The sequence below is a fragment of the Neoarius graeffei genome, chromosome 13 (assembly GCF_027579695.1).
Source record: "Neoarius graeffei isolate fNeoGra1 chromosome 13, fNeoGra1.pri, whole genome shotgun sequence".
Lineage (NCBI taxonomy): Eukaryota > Metazoa > Chordata > Actinopteri > Siluriformes > Ariidae > Neoarius > Neoarius graeffei.
In genome coordinates this window covers 54,191,300-54,211,169 of record NC_083581.1, presented here as the reverse complement: position 1 = coordinate 54,211,169, position 19,870 = coordinate 54,191,300, and the positions used below count along the sequence as shown (strand labels likewise).

Sequence of the window (19,870 nt, the reverse complement as noted above, 5' to 3'; positions counted from 1 at the left end):
TGGAATGTATGTGCCGGCGCTTGGAAAGTTCTGGAAAATTATGAGTAGGGTGCATATAAATATGGGTGTGGCACTGGTATTTGAGGGCAGGGCGCATGTTCTGGAAGGCAGGGCGCAGTGCCCTAGTAAAATAAACTAGCTGGAACACTGAAGACAACTATCAGCAGCATTTCTACAACCACATTCACCTCAAGAAGAGTGAAGTGTGACTGTGAGCAAAGATATATACATGAGAGAGAGAGAGAGAGAGAGAGAGAGAGAGAGAAATACAAGTAGACAGAGAGATTTTCAGATTGTCATTTTTAAAATATGAAGTTGAATCCCACACCAACACATTATTATTAGTCTGACAGTTTAAAAATATGTGCTTACCAAATAATATCAGGCTATAAATACCAATTTGTATTATTTGAATTTCTTGTGGCAAAGAATATAATTTGCTTTTACACAGACAGCTACAGTCTGTGAGCATAGCAAGCACGTCGATTTAGCAGTGGTGTAGTCTTGTACTGAAGTGATGGGTTTTTTTGGTCTACTTTGTGCTTTTTCATGCAGGCTATGTTGTTCTTGGTTTAGGACAGTTAATGATTATTAACTTACTGTTAATAACAGACAGAGATGACAGGTGGATTGAGCTAGCTTGTTGAGGACTATAGACAGTGTGCATATCTTCTGATGTCTATATCTTCTTCCTCAGTTGAGAGATCTCTTTTCAGTACCCTAAGTAAGTGCCTACATTACAAGCAGGTCATTGCTGGGAGCAAATACTATTCAGAGAGCCTTTGGCTTACCCTGTACTACTGAGACCTCAGGCTTTTATTGGGCTTTTATATAGGCTGAATTCAATTTAGGGAAACAGTCAATCAATGGAGAAGGATAAAAACGTCTCTAGAACTTTGTGACCCTGCAAAAAGGAATGCCTTCTCCATGGATTGCCTGTAATTACAAGCTGTCACTGGCTTCAGATTTATATTACTGTGGATCAGTGCATCTGCTAGATGGCAAAGCTGGGAAATCTGTGTCACAACTGTGATCTGTGGCCTATGATTGTCAGGGAAGTGTTTTTGTGGGAAATTATACAGCACTTAGTCAATGGCATTCAGTGAGGTTTATGGTCATTTAGCACAAACGTCTTTAGCACAACTCCTAAAGTCCTTTCACAAGTTGTAAGAACATTTAATATTTATTATAAATACCTACTGATCATGTTTAAAGATGCTTGATGGGTTTTTTCTTTATTAAAGTTGCTGAGATTCAGATCGAATACAAGCAATTGTATTACGCCACTCTGCCATCTTGAAACCACCATGTTTGATGTAGCCCGTATGTTAGTCACCGAGCTTCCTTCCAAACAATTTAACACAGTGCACCAGTTCAGCTACAGTCGACTTCCAGGTTTGTTTTACAAATGTCTTTAATAAAGTAGTAAGCTTAAAGTATATTATCTTTTATTATTTACAATTGGGTACTTTGATAATGAATGAAAAAGTCAATCAAAATTTAAAAGAGTTTAAAGACCACTGACTAAACATTATTAAACTAAAGTTTCTATGTGGAAGTTTCTTTGTTTGTTTACATCTCTCAACTGTCAGTTACTAAGGAGAACATGATTCTCATTTTCTCATAGAAATGTGTCTTTTTCTGTCAAAAACTTTGTGGCTTTATTTGTCAAATACATACAAAAACAGTTATATGTGAGATAAAGTGGACTTTTAATAATTTTGAATAAGTTTTTAGAATTAGATTTCATTCTTATTTGGCAAAACGCATATTGTCAAGCAGGGGTGCCGCTGGGGGGGAAGTTAGGACGATTCTAAGGGCCTGGCACTGACAGGGGGGGCCTGTGAGGGATATTAATATTATTTTAATAGTATTGCCTTGTGTTAGCCTAACCTGCATGCCTTTAGACGGTGGGGGAAACCGGAGCGCCCGGAGGAAACCCACTCAGGCTACATCCACACGACAACGGCAACGAGATTTTTTTTTTTAAATATCGCGTCCACATGGGCAACGGATCAGTAAAATATCAGGTACATATGGCAACGCAACGCTTGCTGAAAACGATGCAATACACATGCCACACCTCTACGTGCGCTGTAAGACGGTCCCATCGGAGACACCAGAACAATAGAAGAAGTAGACGCATGCGCATAAACCCCTTCTTCTGTAGCATCAGCCACATAAAGTTTTGATTATTAATCAGTAGCGTAAAACGAAAGACGCGGAAAGAGGAATGAATGGGGGTAGATGGAAGCCGGTACGCCAACATTCTGATATCCTCCAGAATTCTTTAATGGTCTGGACTAAATTGAATGCTACACATTGATGGATTACTTTGTTCTTCTACGCCCTTTTTGAGGAATGTATTGTTGGACTTAAACCAACATCTGAAGAGGTGAGAACGCTCCTTTTTTTTTTTCCTATTTTTGCTGGCGGGATTGTTTTGTTTTTGGAAAGTGCACGGGCGGTGCGTGGTTTGGTTATACTCAGTACTTCCGCAGTGTTTGGACTAAAGACTCTGCCCTAAGGACTATTCTCTCACTCTCTCTCTCTCTCTCTCTCTCTCTCTCACTTTGCACCATTACACAATAAATATTCACAGTGAAAATATTTTGTAAGCACGTTTCATGAACCAAGTTATAGGATTTGTTGACAACTCGCATCGAGTTCGTTACACTTCTACCCGGTGTGAAGCACTGACAGTCATGTGGTTGTGACATCATCGTAAACAAATCCGTTCTACTCATCCAGACGACTTCGCAACGGCGCCGTTGCCAGATTTTTCCACTCTGGAACCCGTTCTCAAAAGATTTTGTTTTGGGGCACTCAAAACGCCGGTGCCGTGTGGACGCCAGGCCAAAACGATAAACAATTTTATCAGATTCACGTGAATCCGTTGCTGTGTGGACAGGGCCTCAGACACGGGGAGAACATGCAAACTCCACACAGAAAGGCCCTCGCCAGCTGCTGGGCTCAAACCCAGGACCTTTTTGCTGTGAGGTGACAGTGCTAACCACTACACCACCGTGCCGCCCCAGTCTGATGAATCAAAATTTGAAATTATTTTTCAAAATCACGGACACCACCTCCTCTGGGCTAAAGACTAGAGGGACTATCTGGCTTGTTATCAGGGTGCAGTTCAAAAGCCAGCATCTGTGATGGTGGTGGTGGGGTGCACATTAGTGCATATGATACTTGCACTCTGTATACAGTATATGGACATTGTACAGTCAAAGCCATCAAAAATCAGATCAATGCATTACCATATTCTCTTAAGTATGGGGCTGCTATAATAGGCTGTGATGGAGGCTCGAAATAATTTTGTGTAATGTCTGTGTGATAATCCCTTTTATTTTCCCTCTTTGGTTGATTCTCTCTCTCTCTCTCTCTCTCTCTCTCTCTCTCTCTCTCTCTCTCACACACACACACACACACACACACAAAAAAGTTATTTTGTTGAATGCTTCTGTTGGATTTTTTTTTTGCTCATCCATTGTAGCTGAATCACAGTTTGAATGTTGAAAGCCTGTCTTTATTATCTCATCTCATTATCTCTAGCCGCTTTATCCTTCTACAGGGTCGCAGGCAAGCTGGAGCCTATCCCAGCTGACTACGGGCGAAAGGCGGGGTACACCCTGGACAAGTCGCCAGGTCATCACAGGGCTGACACATAGACACAGACAACCATTCACACTCACATTCACACCTACGGTCAATTTAGAGTCACCAGTTAACCTAACCTGCATGTCTTTGGACTGTGGGGGAAACCGGAGCACCCGGAGGAAACCCACGCGGACACGGGGAGAACATGCAAACTCCACACAGAAAGGCCCTCGCCGGCCACGGGGCTCGAACCCGGACCTTCTTGCTGTGAGGCGACAGCGCTAACCACTACACCACCGTGCCGCCCCGTCTTTATTATTATTATTATTATTCATCTCATCTCATTATCTCTAGCCGCTTTATCCTTCTACAGGGTCGCAGGCAAGCTGGAGCCTATCCCAGCTGACTACGGGCGAAAGGCGGGGTACACCCTGGACAAGTCGCCAGGTCATCACAGGGCTGACACATAGACACAGACAACCATTCACACTCACATTCACACCTACGGTCAATTTAGAGTCACCAGTTAACCTAACCTGCATGTCTTTGGACTGTGGGGGAAACCGGAGCACCCGGAGGAAACCCACGCGGACACGGGGAGAACATGCAAACTCCACACAGAAAGGCCCTCGCCGGCCACGGGGCTCGAACCCGGACCTTCTTGCTGTGAGGCGACAGCGCTAACCACTACACCACCGTGCCGCCCCGTCTTTATTATTATTATTATTATTATTTATTTTTTTGTCTGGAAATTTATGAAAGCAGTGGTTCATACAGATAGTAAAAAGCAGGGTGGTTCAGGAGCCTGTCTCAGAAAAGTACTTTCACAGCTGAAACAGTTTGTATAATGCAAAAGAAAAGCAAGCATTTTCTTTTGCCTTTAAACGCACTGTGATACAGTCTGGCAATCTTGACACCATTTGCACTGAATGGTCTTACCCCACATTACCTGAGCGTAATCTTGGCCTTTTATGATTTGTCATATCAGCTTCGATCTTGCAGGCACTTTATTGGTGCCTATAATAATAAAGACTACAGTGAGAGTAGAGCTTTTTCTTACAAAACCGGCAGCTATGAAATAGCCTTTCAATTAATTTTCAATACTCAGACACAGTTTAAGTGTTGACTAATCCATTCCACCTTCCAACCCCCAAAGTTAGGCGACTCATTTTAGATTTTTCGGATGACGGATCCGCCGACGGCAGTTAAATACTACCGCTGAAAAAAAAGTCTGTGTGTATTTTTATTTTTATTTGAACTGCCGAAACGTACAAAAAGAAATGACAAAATTTTTGGGTCACATATTTTTCTTGTAACAGCATTGTATCCCCAGTACTAGATCCTATTTGTCACAAGTAAAAAGGAAAAATCGTAAATACAAATGACAGCTTGTGTTGTATATATCCACTTCAGCCAAGTCAGAAAACAAAACTATTTACGACATTGCGTATTCACTTGAATGTTAGATTCGAATGTTGTAAATTCTACGGGGTGATTTACGACCGCTTTACGACAGTATAAACCTCGTGCTGATCATGGAGGTTTTTTCAACTGTGTTGAAGATAAACAATGAAAAGATCAAAATGATCTTTGGTTCACAGAGAGAAAGTAGCGATTTAACCAGGGCCATGCTTAACATGCCTGCAGTAACATTAGTTCGAGATTTTGGCTGCAGGTATCTGACTGTAGAATTAGAAGAGGAAGGTGCTGGAGAGAGTCCTATCGAACCGAGTATCACGAAGGTATCAGCCCTCGATGTGCTAATGAGAGCTCAATGGTCATATGACCACACACCTTTAGAGAAGTAAGTACTGGAATACTAGTCCAGTTTTATATTAGAACACACACACACACACACACACACATATATACATACACACAAACGTGTTGTGTGCCTACTCAGGATTTGCGCATTCTTAAGAATTGTCATTGGGAATAGCAGGCTAGCACTAGGATTTCAAATTGATTAACCACATTACAGTAAATTAAAAGAAGAAATATATTTTTGGCTAATTTGTATTATATTTTTCAAGATTTTCTTTAAGTGGCTGATGGCTAGCGATAGCCTCATGAGCATACAGTGGGGCAAAAAAAGTATTTAGTCAGCCACTTATTGTGCAAGTTCTCCCACTTAAAAAGATGAGAGAGGCCTGTAATTTTCATCATATGTACACTTCAACTATGAGAGACAGAATGGGGGGAAAGAATCCAGGAAATCACATTGTAGGATTTTTAATGAATTAATTGGTAAATTCCTCAGTAAAATAAGTATTTGGTCACCTACAAACAAGCAAGATTTCTGGCTCTCACAGACCTGTAACTTCTTTAAGAGGCTCCTCTGTCCTCCACTTGTTACCTGTGTTAATGGCACCTGTTTGAACTCGTTCTCAGTATAAAAGACACCTGTCCACAACCTCAAACAGTCACACTCCAAACTCCACTATGGCCAAGACCAAAGAGCTGTCAAAGGACACCAGAAACAAAATTGTAGACCTGCACCAGGCTGGGAAGACTGAATCTGCAATAGGTAAGCAGCTTGGGGTGAAGAAATCAACTGTGAGAGCAATTATTAGAAAATGGAAGACATACAAGACCACTGATAATCTCCCTCGATCTGGGGCTCCACGCAAGATCTCACCCTGTGGGGTCAAAATGATCACAAGAACGGTGAGCAAAAATCCCAGAACCACACGGGGGGACCTAGTGAATGACCTGCAGAGAGCTGGGACCAAAGTAACAAAGGCTACCATCAGTAACACACTACGCCGCCAGGGACTCAAATCCTGCAGTGCCAGACGTGTCCCCCTGCTTAAGCCAGTACATGTCCAGGCCTGTCTGAAGTTTGCTAGAGAGCATTCGGATGATCCAGAAGAGGATTGGGAGAATGTCATATGGTCAGATGAAACCAAAATAGAACTTTTTGGTAAAAACTCAACTTGTCGTGTTTGGAGGAGAAAGAATGCTGAGTTGCATCCAAAGAACGCCATACCTACTGTGAAGCATGGGGGTGGAAACATCATGCTTTGGGGCTGTTTTTCTGCAAAGGGACCAGGACAACTGATCCGTGTAAAGGAAAGAATGAATGAGGCCATGTATCGTGAGATTTTTAGTGAAAACCTCCTTCCATCAGCAAGGGCATTGAAGATGAAACATGGCTGGGTCTTTCAGCATGACAATGATCCCAAACACACCGCCCGGGCAACGAAGGAGTGGCTTCGTAAGAAGCATTTCAAGGTCATGGAGTGGCCTAGCCAGTCTCCAGATCTCAACCCCATAGAAAATCTTTGGAGGGAGTTGAAAGTCCGTGTTGCCCAGCGACAGCCCCAAAACATCACTGCTCTAGAGGAGATCTGCATGGAGGAATGGGCCAAAATACCAGCAACAGTGTGTGAAAACCTTGTGAAGACTTACAGAAAACGTTTGACCTCTGTCATTGCTAACAAAGGGTACATAACAAAGTATTGAGATGAACTTTTGTTATTGACCAAATACTTATTTTCCACCATAATTTGCAAATAAATTCTTTAAAAATCAGACAATGTGATTTTCTGGATTTTTTTTTCTCATTTTGTCTCTCATAGTTGAGGTATACCTATGATGAACATTACAGGCTTCTCTCATCTTTTTAAGCGGGAGAACTTGCACAATTGGTGACTGATTAAATACTTTTTTGCCCCACTGTATGTCTGGTACTTAGATTAGATTAGATAAAACTTTATTGATCCCTTTGGGAGGGTTCCCTCAGGGAAATTAAGATTCCAGCAGCATCATTACAGATAAACAGAGAAAAGAAATAGAGAAAACTTCTAGATAAATTAAAATAAATTAAGTATTTACATATACAAATATAAAAGAATAAGATATGGGGAAGAGGGGGAGGGGGAAAGGGGGGAGAAGTGGGGTTAGGGTAAGTGTGTGTGTGTGTGTGTGTGGGGGGGGGGGAGCAGGAAAGATATTGCACTTTATATTGCACATTATATTGCACATTGTCCGGTATTGCTTATTGTTAGGCTAGGCTACTGCTCCTTCCTGTCCTCTGTCCTCCTGTTACCCCTCCTCCCCCCAAGAGAGGAGTTGTACAGTCTGATGGCATAAGGGACAAAGGAGTTTTTGAGTCTGTTCGTCCTGCACTAAGGAAGGAGCATTCTGTCACTGAACAGGCTCCTCTGGTTGCTGATGACGGTGTGCAGAGGGTGACTGGCATCGTCCATGATGTTCAATAGTTTGTCCATAGACCTCTTCTCTGCCACCGTCACCAGAGAGTCCAGCTTCATGCCGACCACAGAGCCGGCCCGCCTGATCAATTTGTCCAGCCTGGATGTGTCCTTCTTGGATGTGTTGCCCCCCCAGCACACCATGGTGTAAAACAGGACACTGGCGACCACAGACTGATAGAACATCCACAGGAGTTTCCTGCAGATGTTAAAGGACCGCAGCCTCCTAAGGAAGTATAGCCTGCTCTGTCCCTTCCCATATAAGTGTTTGGTGTTGCAAGTCCAGTCCAGCTTGCTGTCCAGCCACAGCCTGAGGTACTTGTAGGAATCCACAGCCTCCACCTCGACTCCCTCGATCAGAACTGGTTGTGACCTTGGTCTGGACCTTCCAAAGTCAATGACCAGCTCCTTGGTCTTCGAGGTGTTGAGCTGCAGATGGTTCCTGTTGCACCACACAGCAAAGTCCCTCACCAGGCTCCTATACTCCTCCTCTCTGTCGTCACTGATACACCCAACGATGGCTGTGTCATCGGCAAACTTCTGAATGTGACACAGCTCCGAGTTGTAGCAGAAGTCCGCAATGTACAGGGTGAAGAGAAAAGGGGCCAGCACCGTGCCCTGGGGTGCTCCGGTGCTGCTAATTACAGTGTCAGATGTGATGTCCTTCAGCCTGACGTACTGCGGCCTGTCAGTGAGGTAGCTGGAGATCCAGGTGACCAGGCAGGGGTCCACTTGCATCCTGTTCAGTTTGTCCTGAAGCAGTAGGGGTTGGATGGTGCTGAAGGCACTTGAGAAGTCCAAGAAGAGGATCCTCACTGTGCCATTTCCCTTATCCAGATGCGAGTGGGCTCGGTGTAGCAGGTAGAGGATGGCGTCTTCCACACCAACACCTGCCCGGTACGCAAACTGCAGACAGTCCTGGGCATGTTGTACCTGGGGTCTGAGGAAGCTGAGGAAGAGCCACTCCAATGTCTTCATCAGATGTGAAGTGAGCGTCACCGGTCAGAAGTCGTTCAGCTCACTGGGCCGATTCTTTTTGGGAACTGGAACGATACATGATGTCTTCCAGAGGGTTGGCACTCTCCGTAGCTGCAGCTGAGGTTGAAGATGCGTTGGAGTGGTTCACCCAGTTCAGCAGCGCAGGTCTTCAGTAGTTGTGAACACACCTTGTCCGGGCCTGCTGCTTTCCTGGGGTGAAGCTTCCGCAGTTGACCTCTGACCTGGTCTGCAGTAATGCATAGAGGAGTCAGTGCTGAGGTGGGGGAGGAGGGGGAGGAGGGGGCTGCTGTGATGACTGGGGGGAGGTGTGTTGAGGGAAGAAGGAGAGATGGCTGCAGTGAGGGAGAGGGTGGAGGGGACGTGGGCTGGTTGAACCGATTGAAGAAGTCATTCAACTCGTTCGCCCTCTCCACTGTCCCCTCAACGACTCTGGTCTTTGTATTGTGGCCTGTGATGGTTTTTACACCTTCCCAGACCTCCCTCATGCTGCTCTCCTTCAGCTTCTGCTCCACCTTTCTCCTGTAGCTGTCCTTAGCTTCCCTCATGCAACGTTTCACCTCCCGCTGTGTTGCTTTCATCGCCTCCCTATCCCTGCTCCTGAAGGCGGCCTTCTTCCTGTTGAGGACAGCTTTGACTTCCTGTGTTACCCTAATAACATTGTGTTACCGGTGTTATTAGGGTAACACCATACAGTCTTAGTGGGTGAGACCACGTCTGCACAGAAGTTGAGGTAATCTGTCAGACAGTGTGTCAGCCCCTCTATGTCCTCACAGTGTGGACTAAGCAGCACATCCCAGTCCGTGATGTCATAGCAGTCTCTGAGGGCATCTTCCATTTCAGGGGACCACCTCCTGATGGAGCGAGTTGTTGCAGGCTGCCTTTGAACCAGGGGGGTGTACTTCGGCTGTAGAAGAACCAGGTTGTGGTCAGACTTCCCTAGTGGGGGGAGGGGTGTGACTCTGTATGCATCCCTCACATTAGCATACAGCAAGTCAATTGTCCTGTTGTTCCTTGTTGGACAATCCACAGCCTGGTAAAAAGCAGCCAAAGTAGAGTCCAAAGTAGCATGATTAAAGTCCCCAGAAATGATCATAAATGCCTCAGGGTGCTGTGTCTGCAGCCTTGCTGTGACAGAGTGAATCCCCTCACATGCAGCGGCTGCATCTGCCCTCAGAGAGATGTAAACACAGATGGTGATCACGTGACTGAACTCCCTCGGCAGATAATATGGCCGCAGGCTAACGGCTAGCAGCTCCAAGTCCAGGCAACATAAAACTGTCTTTATGGAGATATATCCCGGGTTACACCAGTGGTTGTTAACATAAATGATGAGTCCCCCACCTTTGCTTTTCCCGCATGTGTTAAGCTGGGCATACACTGTGCGATTTTTTTCAATCGCGGTATTCAGCTGCTGCTCACACTGTACGAGCGAATTGCAGGGGTAAACAGCACACAGCTTATGATTCCTGTTCTCACACTATACGATCCGATGCTCGGATGCGATGCTCGGATGTGATGCTCGGATCCGATGCTCAGGATTTCAAACAGGTTTGCTTTTCATCCGATCGATCGGGAGGAGGTCGTGAGGTGTTAATCACTTGTCATTACCCCATGTATACTACACGATCCGAGATGCACGATTGAGCCAAAACTCGGCCCGATCTCCAAAATCTTTCTCTCTTTATCTACTTTATCTACTTTCAGGACTTGTGTGAAAATTTGATGATGCTTTAGGTCATATTTATGCAGAAATATAGAAAATTCTAAAGGGTTAACAAACTTTCAAGTACCACTGTATAGAGAAACTGTAGAGATACCTATAGAGAACCTGATTATTTTGATAATTATTTTTGATGTTATAGAACCTAATATTCTATGAAACTCAATATCACCCTTTGAATGGCACATTTTTAATTTGTTCTGAGCTCAGTTCATGTGCTTTTTGTTTATAGTCCCATAGTCTATCTGTTACATTTCTCTTGTGTTTCTTGTTGTTTCCCGAGGTGTTTTCTGCTTTTGTTTGTTTGTTTTTGTTTGTTTGTTATTTCCTGAGGTTCTTGGTTATGTTTGATTTAGAAGTTGTTGAAGACCACACAATTGTTATTTAGCCCCTGATAATAAAAACAGAGAATGGTAGGAGAGTGTACTTTCTTTTCAGTGTAAGCATTACCGTATGTACATTCCATAGACATTTGACTGTTACTTACGCAACACCATAACACTATGGCGCAGGGACTGGGCACGGTTGGGTTCCACAGCAACGCTGAGCATAGTGGCATTACCCCCACCAAGGCAGACACGGTTGTCCTGAGCTGCCTCACGAAACATACGCAGAAGTTGACTGGCAATTATTCCATTCAGCACTGAGATCAGACCCATGGGGACAACAAATGACAGGAATGCATTCACCTGATGGGATAGAAAAAGAGATGTAATAAAAGATGTAGGTTCCTTAATATGGGAAAGACACTGTTGTTTTGAAAGATAGTTAGGTTATTCAGTCACATTGGATAGAAAGCTTGCCAGAAATGTTCAATGTTAAGACCAATGAGACCAAATCTTGTTAGCTTGTTTTGCCCTCATTATTAAGCCTTTAAACTCCAATTCTGCCCAATATTTTATGCATATTGTTTTGGGTTACATTTTCTGATTCTAGCTCTCTTATGCATGGCCAGTGCATGCAGTGGGTAGCATTGCTCCAGGGGCCTGGGTTTGAACCTGAGCTTGGGATACTGTCCATGGGGAGTTTCTGTGTACGTTCTCCCTATGTCCACATGGGTTCCTCTGGGTTCTGTGGTTTCCTGCCACCTCCTAAAAATACACCAGTAGGTGGACTGGCTAAGATAAATCAATGGGGAGATTAATGGGTCTGTGTGTGTGTGTGTGTGTGTGTGTGTGTGTGTGTGTGTACAGTGGTACTTGAAAGTTTGTGAACCCTTTAGAAATTACTGCAAATATGACCTAAAACATCATCAGATTTTCATACAAGTCCTAAAAGTAGATCAAGAGAACCCAGTTAAACAAATGAGACAAAAATATTATAACTGGTCATTTATTTATTGAGGAAAATGATTCAATATTACATATCTGTGAGTGGCAAAAGTATGTGAACCTCTAGGATTAGCAGTTAATTTGAAGGTGAAATTAGTCAGGTGTTTTCAATCAATGGGATGACAATCAGGTGTGAGTGGGCACCCTGTTTTATTTAAAGAACAGGGATCTATCAAAGTCTGATCTTCACAACACATGTTTGTGGAAGTGTATCATGACACGAACAAAGGAGATTTCTGAGGACCTCAGAAAAAGCGTTGTTGATGCTCATCAGGCTGGAAAAGGTTACAAAACCATCTCTAAAGAGTTTGGACTCCACCAATCCACAGTCAGACAGATTGTGTACAAATGGGGGAAATTCAAGACCATTGTTACCCTCCCCAGGAGTGGTCAACCAACAAAGATCACTCCAAGAGCAAGGCGTGTAATAGTCGGCGAGGTCACAAAGGACCCCAGGGTAACTTCTAAGCAACTGAAGGCCTCTCTCACATTGGCTAATGTTAATGTTCATGAGTCCACCATCAGGAGAACACTGAACAACAATGGTGTGCATGGCAGGGTTGCAAGGAGAAAGCCACTGCTCTCCAAAAAGAACATTGCTGCTCATCTGCAGTTTGGTAAAGATCATGTGGACAAGCTAGAAGGCTACTGGAAAAATGTTTTGTGGACGGATGAGACCAAAATAGAACTTTTGGGTTTAAATGAGAAGCGTTATGTTTAGAGAAAGGAAAACACTGCATTCCAGCATAAGAACCTTATCCCATCTGTGAAACAGGGTGGTGGTAGTATCATGGTTTGGGCCTGTTTTGCTGCATCTGGGCCAGGACGGCTTGCCATCATTGATGGAACAATGAATTCTGAATTATACCAGCAAATTCTAAAGGAAAATGTCAGGACATCTGTCCATGAACTGAATCTCAGGAGAAGGTGGGTCATGCAGCAAGACAATGACTCTAAGCACACAAGTCATTCTACCAAAGAATGGTTAAAGAAGAATAAAGTTAATGTTTTGGAATGGCCAAGTCAAAGTCCTGATCTTAATCCAATCGAAGTGTTGCAGAAGGACCTGACGCGAGCAGTTCATGTGAGGAAACGCACCAACATCCCAGAGTTGAAGCTGTTCTGTATGGAGGAATGGGCTAAAATTCCTCCAAGCCGGTGTGCAGGACTGATCAACAGTTACCGGAAACGTTTAGTTGCAGTTATTGCTGCACAAGGGGGTCACACCAGATACTGAAAGCAAAGGTTCACCTACTTTTGCCACTCACAGATATGTAATATTGGATCATTTTCCTCAATAAATAAATGACCAAGTATAATATTTTTGTCTCATTTGTTTAATTGGGTTCTCTTTATCTACTTTTAGGACTTGTGTGAAAATCTGATGATGTTTTAGGTCATTGTGGCAGCGGGGGCGTGGTCAAGCGCCGGTCTGTGACAGGAGGGCGGAGTCAGGGAAGGTAAGTGGCAGAATCACGTCACCTGAGAGCAATTAACCTGTTTGTGTGTCTTCCCAGTGACTGCGCCCTATATCAGGAGGGAGAGCGAGAGCAGAGGGAGCTCAACCCTGAACCAGACGCCGGTTGTGTGTGGCGGTGAAAATTATTGTTAGACTGAAAAGTGTGGCAATAAAGCCAATTTATAAAACCTGATCTCTGTCCTGCCGTCCTCTGTGCTCCACCCACACGTAGGGTCTCTTACAGTCATATTTATGCAGAAATATAGGAAAATTCTAAAGGGTTCACAAACTTTCAAGCACCACTGTACGTTTGTAGTGCTCTGCAATTGACTGGTGACCTATGCAGGTTGTATCCTTGCCTCATGCCCAGTGTTCCTGGGATAGGCTCCGGATCCACCACAACCCTAACAAATGGTCACTGAGCGTGAACGAGTCTGTATCTTGTAAACTTCTTTGATTTATTATGGTTCTTGATTCTGTTGACTGCTTTTACATTACATAATTTTTTCTGACGTATTCCCTGCACATTTCCCATTAATTCCATGGGCAATGCTTCTATGGGGAATGATGACTTTTGAGATAATAAGGATGATAATCACTCAAGTGTGATTGTTATTGCGAGTGAGATACAATCAAGTACGGATCTTATTTGATGTCCTGAATCATTTTTGTTTTGGCTATGCAAGAGATTAGTTGACTACTTTTGAATTACTGGTTGACTAATAAAAATGCATAGTCATGCAACCCCTGACTTAATGATGGAGAAACTTAACAACGCATTAAAAGTAAGCACAAAAGGAGTACCACAAATTATCTAATAATAGTTTCAGTCCATTTCACAGGCTGTGAAAAATATCTAGTGGGATTTTAGATAATTATTCAAGAGGAAGTAGACAGAAATTGTCATAAAGGTTAATGATATTTAAATTGGGAGGCCAGAAATGGCATTTAGCTTTCCTTAAGATGGATGTTTATTCTTGTAATTTTATTTTGGTTGAGGGTTGTATATGATATGATGAAGGAAGAAACTCAAAAACTCTGATTACACTCAAACGACTTCAGATCATGTGCAGATGCCTTCACTTCAGCACTCTGTACAATGACAAATTCTGCAAAACAGTATTATATACAGTATAGAGGTACTCTCAATTCAAATATTAATATATTCAAATGTTAATACTCTCTTTCTCATTCATACAGTCAGTAATTTTCATTATTCACTCATTCCCTCTTTCACATCTAGGTCATTCTCATGACATTTACTCCATTGATATTTCAATCACACTCAACATGGCAGCTAAGAATATAATGGAAGGTAATTACAACACTGACTGCTCCCCTGTGTCCCTCTTTCCTTTTCAGCCAACATATTCACTACAAGAGCTTAGGTGGATGACTTCAAAAGAATAATTTAGACAGCTTCCCTAATTGCTCTATCTATTCCTTACTATGCTGTAGTTAACTGTCTAACTACAGTCATGTGCATGTTCATATTAGGTGTCAACAATTGAGTTAACATTCGCTGTATTTTCATAATTGTAATTCTGTAGTGACCTGGTTTCAATCTGTCATTTTTGTAAATGATGAATAAAAATCTGTAGCAACATTTACGCATAATACAATTCCATTTGAGTTGTATCTACAGACGGACAGTATGGTCAGATGTATCTTCCTCAGACATCAAATGCAGACACAGTCATGGTGATGTCTTATGACATTGAGCTCATAATGAAATATAAGACATGAAAGAGCAGCAGACTCTCAGGACTACACTTCATTAGCATCATTATTACCATCAGCTACTTGTTAGGCAGCAAGCAGCACTGCACAAAAAACACATAATACACATCTACATGAGGAGATTCTGGCTTCTGAAGCTTACCTTGAGCACTTTATACACAAATGAATACTCACATTTGATATCAGTTGTTTGTCCACTTTGATATCAGTTCATGAGATATACCAGAATGGAAAAGGAATGGAAATAATCTTGTGACTAAATATATATGACAAATAGAGTGCTATTTTTGAGCAAAGATGTAAGTGTAATTTCTCTGCTGGCAGACTTTTCATCAGCTATGTCTTTCTTTTGCTTTTTTGTTGTATGTGGACTTTGGCTGTTCCAAAGTCTCTTGTCTTATGTGAAATTTTTGACTCGGATCAAGGTAAGCCAAATGCTTGGGGTGTGCCGTGATGTTGCCACAAACTTGGAAGCACACAATTGTATAGGATGATTTGCTTAACGTAACAAATTCCCTTCACTGGAAAGTAGCCCAAACTTTCATGAGAATGCCCTTGTGCACTAAGCAAGGAACATGAAGACATGGTTTGCCAAGGTTGGAATGGAATAATTTTGTGTGGCTTTCACAAAGCTTCGCCTTAACCCCCACTGAACTTCAGTATGAATTGGAATGCTGACTGCACCCCAGCCCTCCTTGCCCAACATCAGTGCCTGACCTCACTAATGGTCTTGTGGTGAATGGACAAATCCTCACAGCCATGCTCCAAAATCTAGTGTAAATCCTTCTCAGAAGAATGGAGGTAATATAACAGCAAAGAGGCACTAAATCTAGAATGGATTGTTCAAAAAGCACATATGGGTGTGATGGTCAGCTGTCCACAAACACTTGACCATATATTGTAACTCTAGAATAATACGCCTATTCAAAAATAGAGAAGAACAAATGAAAGGTCTACTGGGGAAACAAAAAAAGTAAGGATTTTCAGTACTTGAAAAATGTCAAGTATACGAATTATACTTACATTTGTATATTTTTTTCATTTTAAGAAAAGTCAGATATTAAAAAAAAAAAGTGTAGGGTTTGATGTGGCTGCAGGTTTTCATTCCAACCAAGCAGGATAGGATTTGCAGATATGATTGAAGAATGCTACCCTAGTACCTAATTACTGTCTGTATTCCCATGATGCACTCTGAGCCTACTTCAGGGAGCAGCAATTTGGATCTGGGGGAATATGGTGCATGCGCGCGTGCACACACACACACACACACACACACACACACACACACACACACACACACACACACACTCTCTCTCTCTCCCCACTGCTCCAACCCTGTTACCATAATTTGAAGAAAGGTGTGAGTGTGAATGGTTGTCTGTGTGTCAGCCCTGTGATGACCTGGCGACTTGTCCAGGGTGTACCCCGCCTTTCGCCCGTAGTCAGCTGGGATAGGCTCCAGCTTGCCTGCGATCCTGTAGAACAGGATAAAGCGGCTAGAGATAATGAGATGAGATGAGATGAGCATTCAAGGGTATTTTCACACTTAGTCCTTTTCAGTGCTCCAAGTGGTCTCAGGTCAATGACTCAGCATTTTCTGTGCACATGTGAACACAACTTATAATTCCGATCCCACTAAAGTGACCCTCAGGCAATTGTACTGGACTGAAGCATACTGTACTGAGTTAATATGGACGTTTTGACATCAGAATCACTTCTTGAATTTTTTTTGGAGACAAATCATCATATTTCAGCAGATGATAGCATCATTTAAAACAACCATTTTGTATGACATTTCAGGGTTATACAGCTGTTAGCACTATGGTAAAAAAAAGTCATGGTGTGATCAAGTGGTTTGGGATCTCATCAGTGCTAAAATTTTTAGAAAGATAACTGAGTCCTCTTTTGAGTCCACCGGTATTACGAACACCAAAAGTACTGAGGCTATTTGCAGCTAGTTCCTTTTCAGACACACTTTAACGGGACTGAGTATGGTTCATTTTAATACATATATATATATATATATATATATATATATATATATATATATATATATATATATATATATATATATATATTATGGCATGCCGTTCAGGAAATTAATCTTTGAATATATTGAATGAATCCCCGAATATATTGAATGAAACATTGAATATATGGAATGAATCCCCGAATATATTGAATGAAACTTTGAATATATTGAATGAATCCCCGAATATATTGAATGAAACTCTGAATATATGGAATGAATCCCCGAATATATTGAATGAAACTCTGAATATATTGAATGAATCCCCGAATATATTGAATGAAACTTTGAATATATGGAATGAAACTCTGAATATATTGAATGAATCCCCGAATATATTGAATGAAACTCTGAATATATTGAATGAAACTTTGAATATATTGAATGAAACTTTGAATATATGGAATGAAACTCTGAATATATTGAATGAAACTCTGAATATATTGAATGAATCCCCGAATATATTGAATGAAACATTGAATATATGGAATGAATCCCCGAATATATTGAATGAAACTTTGAATATATTGAATGAATCCCCGAATATATTGAATGAAACATTGAATATATGGAATGAATCCCCGAATATATTGAATGAAACTTTGAATATATTGAATGAATCCCCGAATATATTGAATGAAACTCTGAATATATGGAATGAATCCCCGAATATATTGAATGAAACTCTGAATATATTGAATGAATCCCCGAATATATTGAATGAAACTTTGAATATATGGAATGAAACTCTGAATATATTGAATGAATCCCCGAATATATTGAATGAAACTCTGAATATATTGAATGAAACTTTGAATATATTGAATGAAACTTTGAATATATGGAATGAAACTCTGAATATATTGAATGAAACTCTGAATATATTGAATGAATCCCCGAATATATTGAATGAAACTTTGAATATATGGAATGAAACTTTGAATATATTGAATGAAACTTTGAATATATTGAATGAATCCCCGAATATATTGAATGAAACTCTGAATATATTGAATGAAACTTTGAATATATGGAATGAAACTTTGAATATATTGAATGAATCCCTGAATATATAGAATGAAACCTTGAATATGGAATGAAACTCTGTATTCTGCCCCCGCTCCCACAGCTCGGCAGACAGACAACAGGTCCCAAGAAAAACTCTGACTCAGAGGGGAGTATTAGAGTATATTGAGAAACGCTGTAAAACTCGACAAACAAAATTTACAAATTAGTTTTATATACAGAAAATACCATTATACAAATATGATCCACGAGGGAAATGACTTTGTCACCGTAGCTTCGTTGCACATAAAAGAAGTAAACACTAATAAAACCACAAGCATTTGCCAGAGTGTTAACAATGTCTTTATTGTTTAAAATCGCGCAACCAAATCCCGAGCCGACTGACTCATTACTGCTGCAGGACGGCAGCAGTGCCTTAATGACGTCAGCCAAGTTTCATTCCATATATTCAGAGTTTCATTCAATATATTCGGGGATTCATTCCATATATTCAGAGTTTCATTCAATATATTCGGGGATTCATTCAATATATTCAGAGTTTCATTCAATATATTCGGGGATTCATTCAGTATATTCAGAGTTTCAGTCAATATATTCGGGGATTCATTCAAAGTTTCATTCCATATATTCAGAGTTTCATTCCATATATTCAAAGTTTCATTCAATATATTCGGGGATTCATTCCATATATTCAGAGTTTCATTCAATATATTCGGGGATTCATTCAATATATTCAAAGTTTCATTCAATATATTCAAAGTTTCATTCAATATATTCGGGGATTCATTCCATATATTCAGTGTTTCATTCAATATATTCGGGGATTCATTCAATATATTCAGAGTTTCATTCCATATATTCAAAGTTTCATTCAATATATTCGGGGATTCATTCAGTATATTCAGAGTTTCATTCAATATATTCGGGGATTCATTCAAAGTTTCATTCCATATATTCAGAGTTTCATTCAATATATTCAAAGTTTCATTCAGTATATTCGGGGATTCATTCAGAGTTTCATTCCATATATTCAAAGTTTCATTCAATATATTCAAAGTTTCATTCAATATATTTGGGGATTCATTCCATATATTCAGAGTTTCATTCAATATATTCGGGGATTCATTCAATATATTCAAAGTTTCATTCAATATATTCGGGGATTCATTCAAAGTTTCATTCCATATATTCAGAGTTTCATTCAATATATTCAAAGTTTCATTCCATATATTCAATGTTTCATTCAATATATTCGGGGATTCATTCAATATATTCAAAGATTAATTTCCTGAACGGCATGCCATTATATATATATAATGAAGCAGGTTAGAAGCAGGCTCTTTTTCAAGATGGCGGATGGCAGTGTGTCAGGAGAAATCACTGCTGGTCTAGGTGATAAACCTGAAGTTTTTAAAGTTTATAAAACTCAGTGTGGGAAGATGATTGTGGTGGATGAGTTCCTGAATTTTATCTCAGACAAAATGAGGACTCTTGACCACAATGAAATTGTGCTGTTGGCTACAAACAATTTCCCATCGGAATGGATTGCAAAATCGAAGGCCTTCCTGTTTGAAGTGTGCTCGAGAACAACGCAACGCAAAATTAATCATACGGGAAAAGACAAGGACGCTAAAAACGTGAAAGCATGCTTGAGCTTGTTTAATGAGTTTGGGGAAAACATGCCTATGTTTGTCTCGCACCGTTTGGACAAGCTACCACCTGTTGGCTTTGGCAGTATGGACGCATCGG

At 41.2% G+C, this 19,870-nt stretch overlaps 1 protein-coding gene across 1 annotated transcript in view; it reads right to left on the bottom strand.

Annotated features, from left to right (window-relative positions):
- Positions 1 to 19,870, bottom strand: part of ntsr1 (neurotensin receptor 1 (high affinity)) — an 83,077-nt gene that overhangs the window by 34,106 nt on the left and 29,101 nt on the right. The window contains exon 2 of the mRNA XM_060936889.1: positions 11,024 to 11,225. Within this exon, the coding sequence (XP_060792872.1) occupies positions 11,024 to 11,225 (202 nt within the window). The remainder of the gene's footprint in view (positions 1 to 11,023; positions 11,226 to 19,870) is intronic.